Source organism: Scomber japonicus, chromosome 3, assembly GCF_027409825.1.
Source record: "Scomber japonicus isolate fScoJap1 chromosome 3, fScoJap1.pri, whole genome shotgun sequence".
Lineage (NCBI taxonomy): Eukaryota > Metazoa > Chordata > Actinopteri > Scombriformes > Scombridae > Scomber > Scomber japonicus.
Genome location: NC_070580.1, coordinates 2,898,422 through 2,918,773, shown reverse-complemented (window position 1 = coordinate 2,918,773; position 20,352 = coordinate 2,898,422). Strand labels below are relative to the sequence as shown.

General features: G+C 38.1%; 1 protein-coding gene across 1 annotated transcript in view; it reads left to right on the top strand.

Annotated features, from left to right (window-relative positions):
• The window catches only part of LOC128354949 (uncharacterized), a 32,668-nt gene extending 15,472 nt beyond the window's left edge, over window positions 1-17,196 (top strand). The window contains exons 6-7 of the mRNA XM_053315068.1: window positions 9,434-9,658; window positions 16,893-17,196. Coding sequence (XP_053171043.1) covers window positions 9,434-9,658; window positions 16,893-17,196 — 529 coding nt within the window. The remainder of the gene's footprint in view (window positions 1-9,433; window positions 9,659-16,892) is intronic.
• The last annotated feature ends 3,156 nt before the right edge of the window (window positions 17,197-20,352 follow it).

Here is a 20,352-nt window from a genome sequence, read left to right as displayed (position 1 = left end):
ATTGATATGACAATTTTCTTATGCAGTTGTTGAAAGTATGGGAGTTTATCTGCACCATCATTGGGGCTATCAAAAATGCTTCTCTTTCCGTGCGTTGGGTCTGCATCTGCGAGTTGGGCCGCTTGTGGGTGCAAATGCCAGGGCCGTTTTTTTATCCCAGTCCGTCACTGTATGTGGCCAAAACACTGATCAAGAATTCAAAAATATGTTTTTGGTTCCAAAGGTGGACTCTCGAACTCGTCATATTTTAAAGCAGTGAAAAGACATTGCCTACCCTACCGTAGAGCTGTGTCACACAAAAATCAATCTAATAATAATGCAGTGGAATTCCAGTCTCAGCCATCCAGCTGGTGTAAAATTAGCTCTGCCTCTCTTGCCAAGTTGTCCCCATGCTGACAGCAAGTTTGAACCTGACACCATGCCATCTTGTTAATGGGGTTCGATAGCATTGTATCTAGAAGCCTGTACCTACAACCAGGCTTGAGTAGTACACACTTTTTCATACCACAATACCTTCCCAAGGTCAATGGGAAATATGATACATACCATATTTGAAAAGGAAAAACAAAAAAAACATTTGCAGTGTCATCTGGGAGACACAGACTCTGTCATGAAAATGCAGAGCAGGTGGACCCAAATGCAAACTGCAAGCTGGACAATGTACTTTATATTTCCAACACAGGAGAAACTCAACAAATAAACACTGGGGTAACTGAACACAGGCAAATAACACAGAGACTCAGACAAGACACAGGTGGAAAGGCGGAAAACACAGGAAGTAAAACTAACTACACACACGGAGAAAATCTTTCAAAATAAGATATGAACTAAAAAACAACAGAAACAACAGACAGGATGTGACAAATTCAGCCCGATTTTAAGCTGGAGTTGGTTGTCCCGACCAATTTTAGAATCATGGCTGTTAGACAATTGGTTGGATTTCTGGCATGTAATACAATTAAAATACAGTTGTAGTTCGGTGAAATACAGTTGTGCCATGATATTATTTTTGGTGTAATATGGTAGTGTTGGTCGTTGCTCAGGAGGTAAAGCGGTTATCCACCAATGGGAAGATCGGCAGTTCAATGTGTATGAATATGGTTAGTCTCTTCATGATGAGCAGGTTGTCACCCTGCGTGGTCATCCCTGTCATCTGTGTTAGATGTGTATGAATGGGTGAAGAAAGCGCTTTGAGTGGTTATAATGACTAGAAAAGCGCTAAAGTACAGACCATTTACCATATAATTGTATTAGAGGAGTAGTTCATTCTTGTATATTGCATCTGTATTTGTGTTAATGTCATAGTGATCAGTGAGGCACAGTCATCAAACTGCCATATTACCATTAAATACAGTGTCACTGGATGCCATGTTAGAAAATGGCAAGCCCCAAAAGAAAAAGATGCTAACAGTCAGAAAAAAATCTTCTTTGGTCCAAATGTGTGAGGAGGGTGTGTCAGTAAGTGACAGAGAAATGTAATGAATGAATGCCTATTTACAGGGCTGTAATCAGAGCCAGGCCTGCCTATACGCAGACTACGCAAGGCCCCACGTGTCCGAAACGGCACCGCCAAGTCCTCACCTGAGTTACAAAGCATGCTCATACTTACTGATAACAGTAGGCAAGATGAAGCACAGCTATCCCTCAGGCCACGAAAAAAGGAAAAGAAAACAACACAAGAGTGAATTGTGGGAACAACAAGCAGGTATTTGTGTGAGTTTCCATTTATTCATCCACAGATACACATATGCCCCCTTTTTATGTCCTATTGATGTTGGAAACTGAACAATTTCACCACATTTGCTGTATTAGTATAAAAAAAAATAAAAAGAGAGCATTGAAAAATGATTGGTAAAGAGAGGGAAAATGCAAATAGTTTGTATTGCATTGTAACAAAGTAGAGATTGTTGTTGTTGTTCTTTTGTTGTTGTTTTAATCATTTATAAAAGAAATTCAACTTCAGTTTTTTTTTTATTATTTATTACATTATAACAGTGTTATACTGCACAATATGTTTGTTCCTGGATTGCAGCTTGGGAAAAAAGGTGCATTTGTGTGCATCCACCAGCAAGCTTGCACCTTGAGTTCTAAGCTCTCTTAGGTTGATGACAGGTGGAGGAAAAAGTCTAGTTCACTGTTTAATAACTTTCTGGAGAGATCTCAGCGTTGGCCACACGTCAAAATCCTCAAAAATGTCAAAAACAGGCTGAATACAAAACTTAATGAAAAGGCCTTTTCTCTGTACGTTTTCTGACAAAAATTATAAGATTACAATAATTTAAGAAAACTAAGATTAAAAATAACTAAAGATTAAAAGAATAAGATAAGGTGACAAAGGAAGAATGTGTGTGGTGAAGGAAAGAAAAGATGGGCAGAGCAAAACCTGAAATAACACAAAAGCAGGTTTCGGAAGGGGTGCAGCTGTTTTTTCTCCTGGGGAGGGCTTGTGTGTCAGCCAATCAGATTCATCACAGCTACTTTGAGGATGTAATTTCCAGCTTATACCGCAAAACTTTTCATCATCATCATTCATTCAGTATTTAATCCTGATTATTAAATGCATACATAACATAGTAACACAGAACACAGGATGTATGATTCTGGCATTAATATGACATCAGCTTGATTCATCAAGCTGCCATTCATTAAAACCCGAAAACACATAATATGATCCTGCATAACACATTGTTATTCTACTTATTCCATTATAGATAATTGATTATCACCATAATGTAAACATAACATCAATGTAACATTTTCAAACATTAAGTAAACATTCTCATTCCAACATTTGTGTTTATGAAAGGAGAAAGTATAATGACAGTTCTTCCCATTCCCAATACCCATTTATCTTTGACGGATGTAATAAATGCAATAATGGAGGTTTCTTTAGGTAATTGATACTGATATAAGTAATTGTTTAAACCATATTATTGGCCAAGACAAACCATACAATATTATTGTTTTTAACACTACATTTCTCACTTTCATGCTCTGTGTGGTTTCAGGACACACAGATGGGGAAAACAGGAATGTGCAGTGTCTTTTAATTTATGATGGTGGTCTGTGTGACTCCAATCTAATGAGAGAAAGGGGGGAGTGAAGTCTCTCCAATAAGTTATGACGTCCGAAGGAGACACCAAAATCTGTCTTTCGTTACTTTTATGTAGTTCTTCTCACTTTGGGTTGCTCCATAGAATGTTAATGGATCTTTGTTTGTCCAAGAGAGAGACCATGTCTGTCTCTATATCAGACCTGAGGCCTGTACTACGAAGCTGGATTTTCTCTGATTGAGGTAACTTCAGGGTTAACCCTGGGTTTTCCGTCCTACGACGCTGGTTCACTTCTTACCGGGGTAAATCACCATGGTAACTTATGCTGAACGGCTAACCTGCGCCGGAGCAGGTTATGTTCTGGATAAGATTTTTAGGGAAATACAATCCTTTAGATGTCCCCGATGACATCCTATACGAAAGGTACAAAATGATTATCAAATGACATTAAGTTAGTTTAATATTCAACATTCATTTGATTTTCAAAATACAAACCTATTATGCGCTTCAACCATTTGAGTGAATGATGTCAAACCAACTGTATAACATTCAGACTAATATCCCTCATGTGCAACCAGGCTTATTTTTCAAATATATATTTTCGTCAATTTTGTACATATAGGCCTACAATAAATAAATAACCAGTTTCAGAACTTGTGTCAGGAAACCTGACAAAAAGTCTCAATAAGAACATCTTGAGAGTAATCGCTGCAAAAGTGCATAAAAAGAATTTTATTCATATTTTTTAATTGTAAAAATTGACCAAAATATATATTTAAAAAAGAATCCTTGTGGCACATGAGGGATATTAGTCTGTATGTTATACAATTGGTTTGACATTATTCACTCAAATGGTTGAAGCGTGTAATAGGTTTGTATTTTGAATGTCAAATGAATGTTGAATATTAAATTAACTTAATGTCGGCATTTTTCTGCCCGCATTCCTTCCTGGCTTTTGCTGCAGCAACAGTGTTGCTTTTGGCCTGGATGATGTGTTTGATTTCTTCATATTTTTGAAGAATGGTAAAGTAGGATGCTCTGCAGGGTTTCTCGTTTGCGATTGGTCAGACGCTGCAAACACCTCCCCTTTATGTGAGCGCGCAGAGATCCAGATTGGAAAACCCTGGGTTCAATTACCAAGTTGATAACCAGCTTCATAGTACAACTTATCAGGATTGTGAATGTCTGGGTAAGTCAACCCAGGTAACGGAGAGATATCCCGGGTATGTTAATCCAACTTCGTAGTACAGGCCTCTGGTCCAATGTACTCATCTCAGGGTCAAAGTTGACTCTGACCAGATGATTTTCTGAGCCGACACTGAACTGATGCTGTGTCGGCTACATCTTCATAGCAGGAACCTCCCCTGAACTATCCCAGAACTTTTATGGGGGCTAAAACAGTCCCTGCCTCGGGGTAGGTACTCCGTTCGGCGGAAAAACTCCTAGGTGGGCTTGAAGTTTACTTGGTGGTGATCAAAGCGGGATGTTGTGTCGACATAAATCGCTAAAATAAATGGCATTTAAAACCCAGCAGAAGATGAACAGCAGTAGAAAGTGTCTACACTGCCGGAAAAAAGTTCAGCTTCCACCATGTTTACCTCCTCGTTGTCGTTTTCTTTGTTATGCTTTCGGCGTGTTGCCTAGGTGATGTCCTGGTCAGAGTCCTGTGGGTCCTATCCAGACATGTATAAAGTACTAGCGATCCAGACTTGAGTAGAAGTACAAGTACTCTATCAAAAAAGTGACTTGAGTAGAAGTAGAAGTGCTCTTTAAGCACCGTACTTAAGTGGAAGTACTAAAGTATTAAACATGTTTTGTACTTAAGTATTGCAAGTAGTTTATTTTTAAAATTACTACTCAAGTACTGAAAGTAAAAGTAAAAGTATTGTGTAATGTAGTTATTAAAGAAATCAGTCGAAAGTGTGAAAATCATATTGTTTACATTATTCCAAATGTTTGGCTGTAACAGCAGTACAACAGAATGTACAAGAGCACCTTAAAACATTGAGCTTAACTCTTTTGAACAAAAAAATATGTATTGGAAATTAAAGGGGCACGTATGTCCCTTCCCCCTTTAAAGCATCTCCCATCACTTCAAACATTACACATTTTCTTTTCATCCTCAACTTGTTAAAAAAATCTCAAAGGCCAGTAGGCCACATACAAATACAAATGTCAACAAAAAGTGATTAGAACACCTGAAAACACTGGGCTTAACTCTTTGTGAACAAACAGATCAAGCATGTCCCCTCTCCATTTAAAGCATCCCTCTCCTCTCTTTTTTTCTCTACAACTTTTCCCCTTCTTAAACTGTGTGCGTGCTTGTGTGTCTCTGTGTGTGTGTTTTTATATGTGTTTGCGTGTTTGTATGCGTGTGGGTGTGTTTGTGTATGAATGAGTGTACGTTTTTATGTGTGTGTGCATGCAGGTGCAATCTCTCGGGAGGCAGAGTAGGCACTTCATTTTATATGAATTATCTTTCACTCCGGCGAATGAAAACATGGACTGTAAGTAGGGCCAGGGGTGGTCTTCTTCCTCACCGCCACCACCACGATCACTCGGAGTTGAAGGTGTTGTTTCTGGTTCTTCCATCTCTGGTTCAAAGCACAGGCAGCAGAGCGAAAGAGGCTGAGCAGGGAGCAGAACGAGCGGTCTTCTCACCCTTTGCACACATTACATGTCATCACGTCATGTAGATCTTGTTCGCGCCACAGTAAAATTGGATGCAACGGTTGTTATAGCAACCATAAACTCTGAACGGGACGGTAGACTAACGAGTAACGATGCAGCACAAAAAATGTATCGGAGTACATATCGAAAATATGTACTGAAGTAAAAGTGGAAGTAGGAGAAAAAAATAATACTCCAGTAGAGTACAGATACAGCATTTTAGTACTTAAGTAGAGTAGTGAAGTAGTTCTACTTCGTTACTATACATCTCTGGTCCTATCAGGGTCCTAGTCTGCTATGGAGACACAGAGAGAGGACGTTCCTGTAAACGACCTGCCTCCTAAATTTTACCAGGAACTACAACTTCCTGAAGTTCATGTAGTGGACAACTTCAAACATAACAGATACTGATTTTCACACTACATAGCTTTACATTTTGTTACTTGATATAATAATTTCAGTTTATTATTTCTAAGTTTGGTGAGCATATCCCTCTTGTTGAGCCAGTCATAACAGGACACTATACAACAGACGTGCCACAGTCGCATCTAAACACTTTCCAATCTGAACATGGGTGCAAATTTAATTTTAGCTCAATCTAAAAGCCTCAAACATGTTTATAAAATAAAATCTGGCAAATGAAACCTAAAGCTGCATGCGGCTCTGGAGCCACGGGTTGCCGACCCCTGCTATAGAACATTCTCTTTGTGATTGCATGTAACAGTCATTTACGTGAAAGTGATGAAATGTGAAAAACAATCCTAAGATCTATCTTGAAGAGTTTTTTTTTTTTTGCTTCACATCTAAAATGTTTTGTATTTATATGTACATTTTTATTCACATTTTATCACCTTGACAACATGAAATGCTCATTCAAGATGGGGGAGCTGTGAGCAGCATAGTTAACTGTTAATAAGTGCATAATAATTGACTTAACCTTAATAAGACATTGCTCTTGCTTTGGATAATAAATAATGTAATAAACTATGTAATAATCTTACTAAGCAACTAAGCAACATAAAAGCTAAGAAAAAGTAACAATGATACATCACGTTATAACTGTGTTTGTAATGCTATTATAAACAATTATAAAGTCATAAGGCTTTTATTGATGTTCTTAAGCAGCCTATACGCTTTACCAGGTTTCTTATGAGCGTTTAACATCTGGTAATCTAATAATAAATACTTTAATGATGCTATTATTAACACATATTGTCCTATTAACATCCATCCATCCATCCATTTTCTGCCACTTATCCGGGGCCGGGTTGTGGTGGCATCAGGCTAAGCAATGTGACCCAGACAGACATCCTTTTAACATAATAATATCATAAGAATATTAATAAGAATCTTTTAATTAAAACAACTTACAAGTCATCCACAGCTTATGTCTACACCAATTGGTTACTATCAGAAAAAAATCAAAATTACACGAGGCACAAGACAAGGATGTCCGTTATCCCCAGCACTCTTCATGCTGGCTATAGAACCATTGGCCCAAAAGATTCATCAGTCAGAAAAGGTAAGTAGTATAACAGTAGGGAGGGAGTGTTATAAACTTAGTTTGTAAGCAGATGACCTTATGATGTATTTAACTAACGGTGAAAAATTCTATTCCTTACTTCATTGAAATTATAGAACAGTTCACAAAAATATCAGGATATAAAATAAACATAGATAAAACAGAACTTTTGTCGGTTACAGAACGCCCACCCAATACAAAGGAGTTAAAGTTGAAAAGGAAAACGCACAGTATTAAGTATTTAGGGTGCTATATAAGTCCTGATAAACAAAAACTCTATAAGGATAATTACATTTCTTTAGTAAGGGATCTTAAAGTGGGTTTAGATAAATGGTCAGACCTGCCTATAAATCTTATTGGTAGGATAAATTTGCTGAAGATGATTTGGCTACCTAAATTTCTATTTATTTTTCAGACAATACCAGTGACACCTCCAAAGGATATTTTTAAAACAGTAAATAGTTTGTTCAGTTCATTTATTTGGGCAAACAAAGCTCATAGATTGAGTAGGAAGCTTCTTCAGACAGACTAGTAGAGGAGAAGTAGGGCTAAATTTCCCTAATCTGGAGTTGTATTATCATTCAGCCCAAGTTTACTATATTAAGCATGTACTTTAATGGAACGGATGAAGAAATGTGGATAAAGTTAATAGACCATCTACTTAGGTCAGACAATTGGCTTTCAGCTATGTGTTCTACCTGAAAGATTAAAAACACAAGCTTTGTGATAAATAGTATTTAGAGCATGGGAAAGACTAAAAAGTATCTTAGGAATATACATTAATGTTCCCAAAACCACAGAATTATGGAACAACCCAGCAGTTACCATCAATAATGAAAAATTAAACTGGACATGATGGATTAATGGAGGAATAAAAACGGTATAATTTCTCAAAATATATTTTTTAGATATTTACAATAAAAAAATTGTGCTAAATTATGCTAATGAACATTCACTTTTGGAGAAACTTGTGTTAGATAAAATGAAAAAACTAAATTGATAGGCAAGATATACAATTATCTGATTGAAGCACAAATTGATAAGTTTTCGTTACATAAAATATATGACTACTGAAATAAAAATCTAAAAACCCCAAATTTAAGCAATAAATGGAAAGAGTGAGTACATTTAACTAATATTCTTACCACTAATGAGAATCTGCGCTTAACACAATATAAATTAATCACAACAATATTACACCAATTCTAAAATTCATACATTTTCTCCTTCAGCATAAAATGCAGCACACAAGAGGATACAATTATAGATGCTTTTTGGGAGTGTGAGAAGGTCCAGGAAGTTTGGGGGGGGAAATCAAAAAATGGATGACAGATACTTGTAAAGTTGAGGTAAAATTCACAGCTATTCAATGTATTTTTCAGATGATAGACCGGGTAAAGTATCCCATGGGATGGAAGATCCTCTTTTCCTCATTGGTTTATAAAAAGTTAATTTTAAAACACTGGAAAGACAAACATGCACCAACCTTATAGGAATGATGAAGCACCTTCTCAACCTAGAGAAAGCGATGTATGAGGATAAGAATAAAAAACAACAATTTGTGAAAGTATGGCAGGATATTTATGAAGCCTTATAAGAACTTGGAAAACTAGTCGAGAAGTAGGTACTGTATAGGATATGTGAAGCAGGATTGGGAACCTAGTATGTATGGAAGTGTGGAAGTAAATGTTAACGTGTTAGTGGGAATGGTGGGTGTAAAAATGAAAGAGTGGATGTGGAGTTATAAAACTGGTTGAAAGAGAATGTTGTGGCGTGTAATGTGTGAATATTTTGATATGTATGTGTTACGCTTATGTGTTTTTATTTGTGTTAGCATTATGTGTGGGGAAAATGAGTGGAGTGTATGTGTGCACTTTGGGGAGGTGGAGAGACAATGAGTTTTGGGGTAGACATGCTATTTACTGTTTTTGTTTTGTTTTGTTTTGTTTTCATTGAATGTGAAAAATGTACTGGTGTGAGCATGTGGTCTCTGGAATCGATATAAAAGCAAATTAAAATAATTATTTAAAAAAAGAAGAATCTTTAAGGCCTTATAAGAGCCTTACCTATTAATGTATGCCTATTACAAGGATCTTGCATTACCATTCTTTTAAACCTTTCACATTTGCCACTTTCTAGTGAAAACTATAAGATGCCAATTTTCTTTCATTTATTCTGTTTTACACAGGGACCGGATTGATCCTTTTGTCTTTAAGTTTCAATTCAAGAATGTGGAATACTCCTCGGGGCGCAACAAGACCTTCCTGTGTTACCTGATGGACAAAGGACACACAGCTGATGGGCTGCTAAGGGGTTGTCTGGAGGATGAGCATACTGGGTCTCATGCTGAGGAAGCCTTCTTCACACAGTGCCTGTCAGACTACGACTTGGCACTTAAATACACAATCACCTGGTACATAATTCTCTTAAACTGTAAGATGGTATGTGGCATATAGAATGTGGGAAGTTAATTTCATTTCAGTTTGGACCACATTTTCCTTGTTCTCAATACTTCTGAATACTACTCCTCCAGTTTGCAGGCTACTATGCTTTTAAATGCACATGAGGCTGATATGCACTTTGGAGCTCTGGTCAAACATTCAAAACTACCCTCTTGTGATTAATTATCATCTAAACTGTAAAATTACCAAAAATAATATAATTTGAACATACAACTAAATATCTATCTAACTTATGTATAGCCTTAGATGTATATCAAACATATTATGGCTCTGATGTACATCCAACTGCAATTCTGAGGTTCAAAAAAAGCCCCAACGCAATCAAACCACATAGAAAAAATATTGGTGTTTTAAAAAGTATGTTATTTTAATTTATGTTGACAGGAATTTAACTTTTTGATTTTATCTGATGAGTAGAAAACAAAATAATTTTTGCTTAAACAGGGGTTGGTTTTTGGTGTAAACTGTTGGATATTGCTGCAGCTCTTTGCTGTTTTTTGGTGGGCTGTGCATTTAGTGACCTGGAGCTCTTTAAATTAGTCATTTCTGTCTGACTGATTGTAACAAACAATTATTCTTCAATTAATTGGCAGTAACACTTTCAGTTACAAAATGCGTAAAGCAATATTATGTGTTGACTCAGCATCTCTTAATACAACATGTAAAATTGGTGTCAAGTCTTATACCATGTACTATATGCATTAAAAGCACTAAAAGTGCATTTAAAGAACAGTGTTAAGGGATTAAAATGCCCTGATGTTTATACATTAGTGTGGCAAGGGGTTGCTGTCAGGGCTGCAGCCCTTGTCAAAGCATCAGCTCCCCCTGTATAGTTTGACACATCCAGTTCTGATGCACGTACATAGCAATATTTTGGTCAGACAAAACTCTTTACCACAATTAAAGTTGAAGTATGTAACTCTGACACCAATCGTTTAGAAATGGTACTGTGGCCCACGTTCAAAAAACTGGAGAGAGCTGTTACTCCTCCTCGCCCCCTCCCTGCCAGAGTCTACATTCATGCGGGTTGCCAGTTGTTGGACGTGATCCTGAGCGCAACATACACAATGCGAAGTGACCCACAGTCAGACATCCCAACCTGCGGTGGGGGGTTACACTAGGTGTCTGTCCGGGGACGGGGGCAGGAGGGGGGGGTCGGTCGAATCTGCGGCAATCTGCGGCGACACAGAGTTATCAGGATGCTTTGCTCTCACACACGCTGTATTTACAGTCACACAAACACACACAGGCGCTGCATTTATAGTCACACAAACACACGCGCTGCCACTCTCTAGTGCGCTTGTTCACTCCAGACTCTGGGAGATTACGTCTCATCTGTCCACTATCTATCAATCTATCAATATGCGGGAGACTCCAGAGGCCTGTACTACGAAGCTGGATTAACCTATCCAGGATCTCTCTCCGTTACCTGGGTTGACTTAACCAGATCTTTGCAGTCCAGGATAAGCGGTACTACGAAGCTGGTTATCAACTCGGTAAATCAACCCAGGGTTTTCCAATCTGGATCAGTGCGCGTTCACATAAAGGGGAGGTGTTTGCAGCGTCTGACCAATCACAAACATGCAGAAACCCTGCAGAGCAGCCTACTTTACCATGGAGGAGCAGACAATTATTCTTCATAAATATGAAGAATTCAAACATCATCCAGGCCAAAAGCAACACTGATGCTGCAGCAAAAGCCAGGAAGGAATGCTGGCAGAAAATTGCCGACTCTGTTAATGTGTAAATTCACGAGATCATACAATATTAATATATCAGACAATATAAACGGACAGCACTCTGATCACACAATGCCACTTTATTACGGCACAGACGTTTGGGGCAGATCGCTTCCTCAGTGCCCTTCCTTTCATAAGAGACATTAAGTTAATTTAATATTCAACATTCAAAATACAAACCTATTATGCGCTACAACCATTTGAGTGAATGATTTCAAACCAACTGTATAACCTACAGAATAATATCCCTCATGTGCCTCAAGGCTTATTTTACAAATATATATTTTCGTCAATTTTTTACAATTACAATAAATAAATACAGTTATTATGCTCCCTGACACTTTGATCTCAGGATGTCAAACCTACAGAATAATATCCCCCACGTGCCTCAATGATTATTTTTTAAATATATATTTTGGCCAATTAAAAAATTGCATCTATCCCTAAAAGCTCTTTCTCTCCTAAGCGCTCCTCTCGCGATCCGCGTGTTGACAGGATCTTTTAAGAATGGGCAGGTCATTTTCTAAGAGAGCTGATTGGTCAGGAGGTGGTGCTTTTGTACTCATTGATCTCTTATCCAGAACATAACCTGCTCCGGAGCAGGTTAGCCGTTCAGCATAAGTTACCATGGTGATTTACCCCGGTAAGAAGTGAACCAGCTTCGTAGTACGGAAAACCCAGAGTTAACCCTGAAGTTACCTCGATAAGAGAAAATCCAGCTTCGTAGTACAGGCCTCAGGAGCTTCTGGGAGAGTTGGGATGTCTGCACAGTGTAAGTTGACCGGCTAATGTGTATGTTATTATTACTCATTGTTGAATGTAACCGCTGTGAAACAATCAGAAAATAACGTGTTATTGATCTGATTCACCGGCTTCTTACTGTCACCGCAACTCTGTCCTCCATTCAGTGTTTTGAACTTTTATAAAAAACAGGGAGGCGGAATAAAGTTTAGTATCCCCGCATTGAACAGACTGTCTGAGAGCAAAGGAGAGAGTCACCGTCACACACATACAGTGAGTTAGCTCCTCCTCTCCTCCATATCAGCGGGTGCGGCTGAGTGCTGTATGACGCTGTAACCATCTCCAGTCGTCTCCATGTTTCAAAGGCATTTTCAAAGGCATCTCCCATGTTTTGTTTCTCAAATTGTCACAAGGTATTTGAGAGTCATAATGAGTTTTTTTTGGTTTTGTAACATCAGACATTATCTGCAGTGTTCCTAGCTGCAGCTCAGTGGCAACTGGCAACCTGGCTGCTGAAACACTACTGACTTGGTGATTGGTAGCTAGGTGGTGGGTGGAGCATCAGGCCAAAACACAAAATGGCAACATAAACATTACTTGAGGGCTGCAACTGAGCTTTTCAAATGTGAATATTCTGGCTGGACTACTACTGTCAGTGATATCAGTGTTTTAAATTAACATGATTCCTTAATGTCTGGTGATATTTAAGGCAATTTTATGTTTACTTGGAATATATTTGTTACATACAGCTACTTTAAGTTAATGCACTATGGGCCTGATTTACTAAGATCCAAAATAGTGTTTAGTCGGTACTAAACTGCGTTTTGTGGGTGATCTACTAAAAATAACTGCGTAAATGAAAACAGGTGCAACAGGGTATTTAAATGAGGGTTTTGCGTGTCTCAATGGAGAGTTTGGACGAGCAAAAAGCCGAAGTGCAAAATGAAATGTGATCAGGTTCTAGTGGAAGAATTTAACAAATATATTGAGTTATAAAAAAAAACAAATATTACCAGAAAAACTGACATATGGGAGAGTATTTGTGAGAAAGTCAATGCTGTTAGTAAAACCAAAAATATTAACATGGGTGGAAAAAATCCATCCTGTGCATAGTCTGTCATTGTGCCTCCGTCTCCTCCTCTCTACAGTAACAGAAGTCATCTGTGTGCAGTGTGCAGCAGGTTAATACATGTCCTTCAAAGGTTTTATTTATAGACGCAGTTACCGTCAGAAAACATACCTTCAGGTTTGGTAAATCACAATGCGTGCACTAAATAACATATTTGCAATTTCTCCTCCCTGTATTTTGCACACTAGGGTTAAAACGCCTCATATTACATATTCATCATGGCAAGCGTACTAAATGGACAGTGCGTATTATCTTGCACAGTTGAAAGACGCAAGCCTCAGTGTGCTGCATTAGTAGATTGGCTTGCACATTTTTTTGTGGGTGATCTCAAGTTTGCACATATTTTTACACACTCAGTCAATCAGGCCCTATGTTGGATCCAGGAGACTAGAATGGTTTGTTTCGGATCGAAGGGTGTGCTTTCGCGGTAGTCGGTTTAAAACAGTATTTATCAACTCTCAAGAATCTGATTAATCTACACTACCGGTCAAAAGTTTTAGAACACTCACATTTTTCCAGTTTTTTATTGAAAATTTTTTTTCAAGCTTACCATCTTGGTCTTTTTTCCTAAGGTAGTTGTGTCATAGCTTGGCCCCTTTTTTGGGTCATTATCTTGCTGTAGGATGAACCCATGACCAACTACATGCATACCAGAGGGTACTAGATGGCATCGCTGCAGAATGCTGTGGTAGCCGACCCTGGATCCAGAAAAACAGCCCCAGACCACCATGCTTCCTCCTCCATATTTGACAGTTAATGTCACACACTGAGGAACCATCCTTTCGCCTACTTGACAGCGTACAACACTCCTGCATGATGAACAGAATATTTTACATTTTGATTCATCAGTCCATGACACCTTCTTCCAGTCTTCAGTAGTCCATTGGTGGTGTTTCATGGCCCAGGCAAGCCTCTTCTTATTCTGACGTCTTAGCAATGGCTTTCTTGCATGTTCGACCTGTTAAACATGAAACTCGAAGTCTTCTCTTCACAGTTGAAACTGAGACTTGCTTACTACGACCGCTATGAAGCTGTGCTTGAAGCTGTTGTCCCGTGAGCTGCCTATCACGCAAGCTGTCGACTCTCAGAACTTGTCTGTTGTGGCTTTGGGTCCGCCAGACCTCTTCCTTTCAGATTTTACCCCAGTTTCTGAGTGCTTTTTGATGGTGAAGGAAACTGTCTCACTGACACCTTGACTTTCTTTGCAATTTCTCTGTAGGAAATACCTACATTTTTGAGGGTGGTCAAAAAGCACGTTGCTACGGCAGTAACAGTTCTAGCACTACTCTGCTCTACTCGATTTGACTCTACTCGGTTTTGTTACCAGTCACGTCATTTTCCATTACTGGGGACATCATAGCACAACTGCGCGAAACTGCCATGACGTTGTTTTATATGAGACACAAACACATAAACAATGAAGGACATCGAGGCGATGGTGTACTTGCTGCTCGGTCTGTGGCTTTTTGTCACACACAAAGCAAGAGAAGAGAGCCGAATCATTGTAACGCTGTTGCCGGTATTTAAAAATGGCGAGTTTGATTCTTGTGTCAAATGTTGTGCACATGACTCTTCCAGTGACGACACTCTCTGACTAATCACTGCCCGGCAGTCTGTTGACATCACATTTTAGTGTAGGCTCAGCTCGCTTGGAAGATCACCAGAGCAGGTACCAAAAAAAGCACCAGGTACCAGGTACTAGGGTTAGGGTCCCTAATGGAAAAGCAAAAAAAATGAAAGCTGCAAGCAGTGTTGGGCAGGACCTCGCACCCTTGCGCATGTTGGGCAGTGGCAAAGCGGAAAGGTTTCTTTTAGGGGCATTTAGATGCATTCAGACCTGGGCTTTTATTGGACACTGCAATAAGTAGATATACATTACACACACACACTCACACACACACAAAAACACACATATATACACACACACACACACTCATACACACTCACACAGACACACACACACACACACACTCTCTCTCTCTCTCTCTCTGTCTGTCCGTGTAGACATTTAGACTGAGCAACTGAAAATCTGAAACTGCCAACACTTTGATGAGTCAAACAGGAGAGGAACTTATGTCCAGTGAAACCTGTAGATATGTTTGTAGGTCATGCTCTTGTAATTCTTGTTTGATCTAGACTTTGACAGCAATGTCAGTGAAATAGCTGACTGTCTGCACAGATATCTAAAAACATAATAATACAGTCAATAAACGTGAAGTAGAAACAGAAAACTGAGGCACCTTTTCCTTATCAGGTATCATGAATCATTACAAGTTTTCTCCACTAGGTGGCACACTAAGACCACAGATTAATCTGGATGATTGCTTGACTTCATTATCTACTGCAATCCTCTGAAACTGTAACTTGTTAGAACAAACTATTCATCAGGATTACACAGAAATTGGTATAGAAGTAAACATGGTCAAACTTAGAAACACAAATATATTTCTATAGGTTACAACTAGTGGCAAAATAATTCAGTGCTTCAACTTGCTGCACACACACACACACACATAGTCGATGCCACGGTAGTTAACGACTGGAGAGCATGACAGAGAGAGCAGGCAGAGTCAGCAGGTAGATTCAGGATTGAATGGTAGAGGAATAGGGTGCACATGTGGGTGTGCAGATCAAAAAATATAAAAAACCTTTATACAGTCTATGAGAGAGACCAAATTACACACATCTATAGATGCATTTTGAAGTTTGAAAGGAGTCTGTAGCTGAAAGTATGCAGGAATAAGGTATATATTTTGAAAAGCCTGAAAAATAGCAGAAAATCACACATTTAAGGGCTAATTATGCACTTCCTGTTTGATTTAGGTCAGTGGTGTCAGTGCGTGATTTGAAGGTGATAAGACAAACAATTGAATTTTGGTTTGATCTTTCTACGACATTCTTATCAGGCGAAGTGGCTGTCAAAGCATTTCAAGGTGGCGCTAGAGAGCACATTTTGGCAGTTTTGGGGTTCATTTTTCCATTTTATCAAATTTATGGCCATACCTGATGTGGGTGGTAAATTTGGTCTGTACTGGAGCATGTTTAGATGGTCAAATTTAGGGTCAAAGTGGCATTAGACTCTCCTCCCATTCATTGTCTGTGGGAGCATTTTGGCGAGGGTTTTTGGGAACTTGACCTTTGAGGGCTTCTAAAATCCAAACCGGACGAGTAATGAAAAAGTTGTTCAGAACTGTTGTTCAGCTGGGTGTGTCAGCTATTTAAGTTTGAAGTCGCCACGATGAACGCCCTCGGACAAGATAACGCTTGTAGCCAAAAATCGTTGAAAAAATCGTAGAAAATCATAAATTTAAAGGCAAAATGTGCACTTCCTGTAGGATTTAGAGTTTTTTGGGTGTCAGTGCGTCCCCAAAAAAAACCCCAAACCATATGTGTAATATATACACATATGGTTTGGGTTTTATATACATATATATATATATATATATATATACACGGTATACACACATATACATATGTTTGTGTGTGTGTATAAGTACAAATATATATATTTGTCGTTGTTGTTGTTATTTTCTGAAATTAAAAAACATTCTTTTCAATCTTCCACCTTCCTCTTAGGTATGTGTCTTCCAGTCCCTGCTCTGCTTGTGCAGCAAAGATAGCTGAAGTGTTAAAGGCCAGGAAAAACCTCAAGCTGAGCATCTTTGCTGCTCGTCTATTTCAGTGGGAGGAAGCAGAGATCCAGATAGGGCTGAAGGCCCTCCATGCTGCTGGTTGTAAGCTGAGGGTGATGAAGCCTCTGGACTTCTCCTACACCTGGGACACATTTGTGGAGAACGAGGAACAACCTCTGAACCTTTGGGAAGACTGCAAAGAAAACTATGAGTATTACCATGAGAAGTTGGCTGACATTCTTGAGTGACCACAGTAAGCATTACAGCCAACGTCTGCTCTTTTTTTGGAGAGTAAGTAGAGATGAGGATAGAAAATGTAGAGAGACAGATGCCCTATATCTGATATATTTTTTTATAATGTAGGTATAATGTTATATTTACATATAAACTATACAATTTCAAACCATTTTGGAAAGTTATTATGACAATACTTATCTAAAAAACAACACAGGTTCACAGTACCCCAGACAAAAAAAAGCAAAAAAAAAAAAAAACCAACTCATTGATGAAGAAAGCACTATGTACTAATAATCTTTAACATTTTCATGAGTGATCGCACATTGTACCATAAAAAATAATAATTACATATGGTGAAAGAAATTAATTTGAACTGCAATTTTCTCATCCTGTCAGACCATTAGCCATTAGCCAGTATTCAGTCAGTATTGTTAGAATTTTATCTTTATCTTATTGATACTTCTCAGTCTGGTTCTTTAAATGTTTTGTCTTTAATTATTATTATTTTAAATAATAAATTCATAACAGGATTTGAATCTATATTTTAAATATGGCTTTTCCTAGAGCAACAAAGTAATGTTTCCAACTGCAAAGTCACTATGTAAACCCAAAATTGTACTAGGAAAATATCTAAAATGTCAATAAAATATTCATGATATCAACATAGAAAATAACAAAGAAATCAGTCACTCATCCTGTTCTCTGTCTTCCTCCCTTTGCAGCTGATGTGGATTCACTTTCTGCAGGTGCCACTGATAGTAATGCTTCTTAATAATAATTGAGATCTGAATTATCTCATTAGACTATAGACTTGAGTCTGGACATGTATGGAGTATTTTGAGTTTGTGTACCTCAGGCCACTATAGTAAAGGACACGCTACACATAAATACATTTATGCTTCATTATCCTCTCTAAATAAACCTGGTAACTTATTAAATAAATTGTTTTTCTTTATTTACTGCAGGGGTATTCAATTAAAATTCACTGAGGTCCTGCTTGTGAAAATGTCCTCAAGTGAAGGTACAGAACATCATAATGTCTTTATTTTTCCGTTCCTTGAAGTAGCATTGTAGTTCCATCAACATCTGTGTCGGGATGATAGACTGTCAAATAAATATAGTAAAATTCTATAATTTTATTCGTATTTACACTCAACTTGTGGGATATAAAATAAATAAAAGAATAATAAAAAAAGAATAAGATAAATACATTTTCCTTTCTTATATCAAATAAAGATGGCATTTTAAGATAAAGTGCATCACAGAAAGCTTTTGATTGTGCTTCTTAAACAAAGTGCTTATTTTTACAAAACTAAAAATGAATCCTTTTTTACTTTTAAACTTAACTTAAACTTAAATCAGCTATTTGCTGTGCCCTCACTGCTGATTTGAGTTGGTATGCTTGTTCAAAAGTGTTGTGCTTTGTCTCATAGTGGCGCTTAACCGTGTTGCCTTATAATAATGGCCGCTGTCTCAGAACATATTAGACATACAGGTCAAAACATAAAAACATGCAATTTGAGAAATAAAAATAAAACACAAACATTAAAACATATAATTAACCCACACCCCACTAATAGTAATAAAAATATAAAAATATTTTTTTTAAAAATATAGAAGACAATAGATTAGAATAAAACTTTATTGTCCACGAAGGTGGAAAATGATCTTTGACTCGCCCATAACAGACATAAAATAGACAAATACATAAAATATGTAAGGTATAGAAATACAAGTGCATGAAAGTTTGTGACTGTGTGCATATTGATCATTTGCAAGTGTTTAAAATATGAATTGCACTTGCCATAAGAAACTCCCAGAGCTCAAAAGATCAAATTGGTCAGAGAGAGGATGAGAGATGTCAGCGACAATGCTCCTCGCTTTCTTCCTTGTCCTCTCAATGAACAGCTGGTTCAAAGAGGTCTGGGGTAAACCAACAATTTTACTGGCTAAGACTACTATCTTAGAGAACTTGTTATTAGATTGACAGCTCAGATGACTGTACCAGGCTGAGAGACTCTCTACAAGACTCTTGAACACTTCTGGATCCTTCTCAGAAGATTGTTTTTTTAAGAATATTTTCTGTATTGACAGAGAAGGTCATCTGAGAGTCCAGAACTGTACCACGAACAGATGCTGAGAATAAGTGCTGAGTCTACTGTCAGCATGCTAGAAAAAGTTATCAAGCACTGTCTAACTCTGGTTCACGAACACATCTGGCGAATCCCAGGGCAGCCTCTTCAATATTCGGGTGTGGGACTCCGGAGGCAGCAGGCAGGTACCGGCAGGCCAAGCGGAGTGCAGCTGCGGCAGTCACTGAGGCAAAAGCCTGGACATGAGAGGAGTTCAGTGAGGCCATGGAGAACGACTTCCAGACGGCTTCGAAGAGGTATTGGACCACCATCCGGCGTCTCAGGAGGGGCAAGCAGTGCATCGTCAACACTGTGTATGGTGGGGATGGTGCGCTGCTGAAGGAATACTTTGAAGACCTCCTCAATCCCACCGACACGCCTTCCGGTAAGGAAGCAGGGCCTGGGGACTCAGGTGTGGGCATATGAAAATATGCAGTCCGGTGTGGTTACTTATTACATATTAAAAGTGGTGCAGGGAAGTAGAAGATTAATTTAAAAGATAAAAACTAAACTGAAAAGAAACACTGTCAATAACCTATTTATTTACAGCAGTAAATACTATATACTATATACTTTATACAATACTCTGGCCCCATCCTTCCTGCCATGTGCAAAAAAGGAGAAATTAATCAACAAAGCAGGCAAACGACAAAGAGATCCTCTGTCAAAGGCTGAAACATTAACTCAAAACATAACTCATATAATTATCTTACAGTAAATAACATCAATTAACTGAAAAATATAAACTCATAAGCAAAATATGTTTTTACAAATGATTTTAAATTAACTTAGTTAAATAGTTAAATTTCTAACAGAAAATCATGAACTCACTTGAAACCCTGTATGCAGCCTGCGCGCCTCGACTCACACATGGACACTACTCGAACACACCTCCCTGTGTCCCTTCTGCAGTTGGCATCAACATACAAAATTACATACAAAACAGTTACAGTAAAATAAACAACTTTGGCCATAATTATAATCAGGATTTTTATCACCCAATATATGGTCACTTACGCTCATGTATCCCTGATT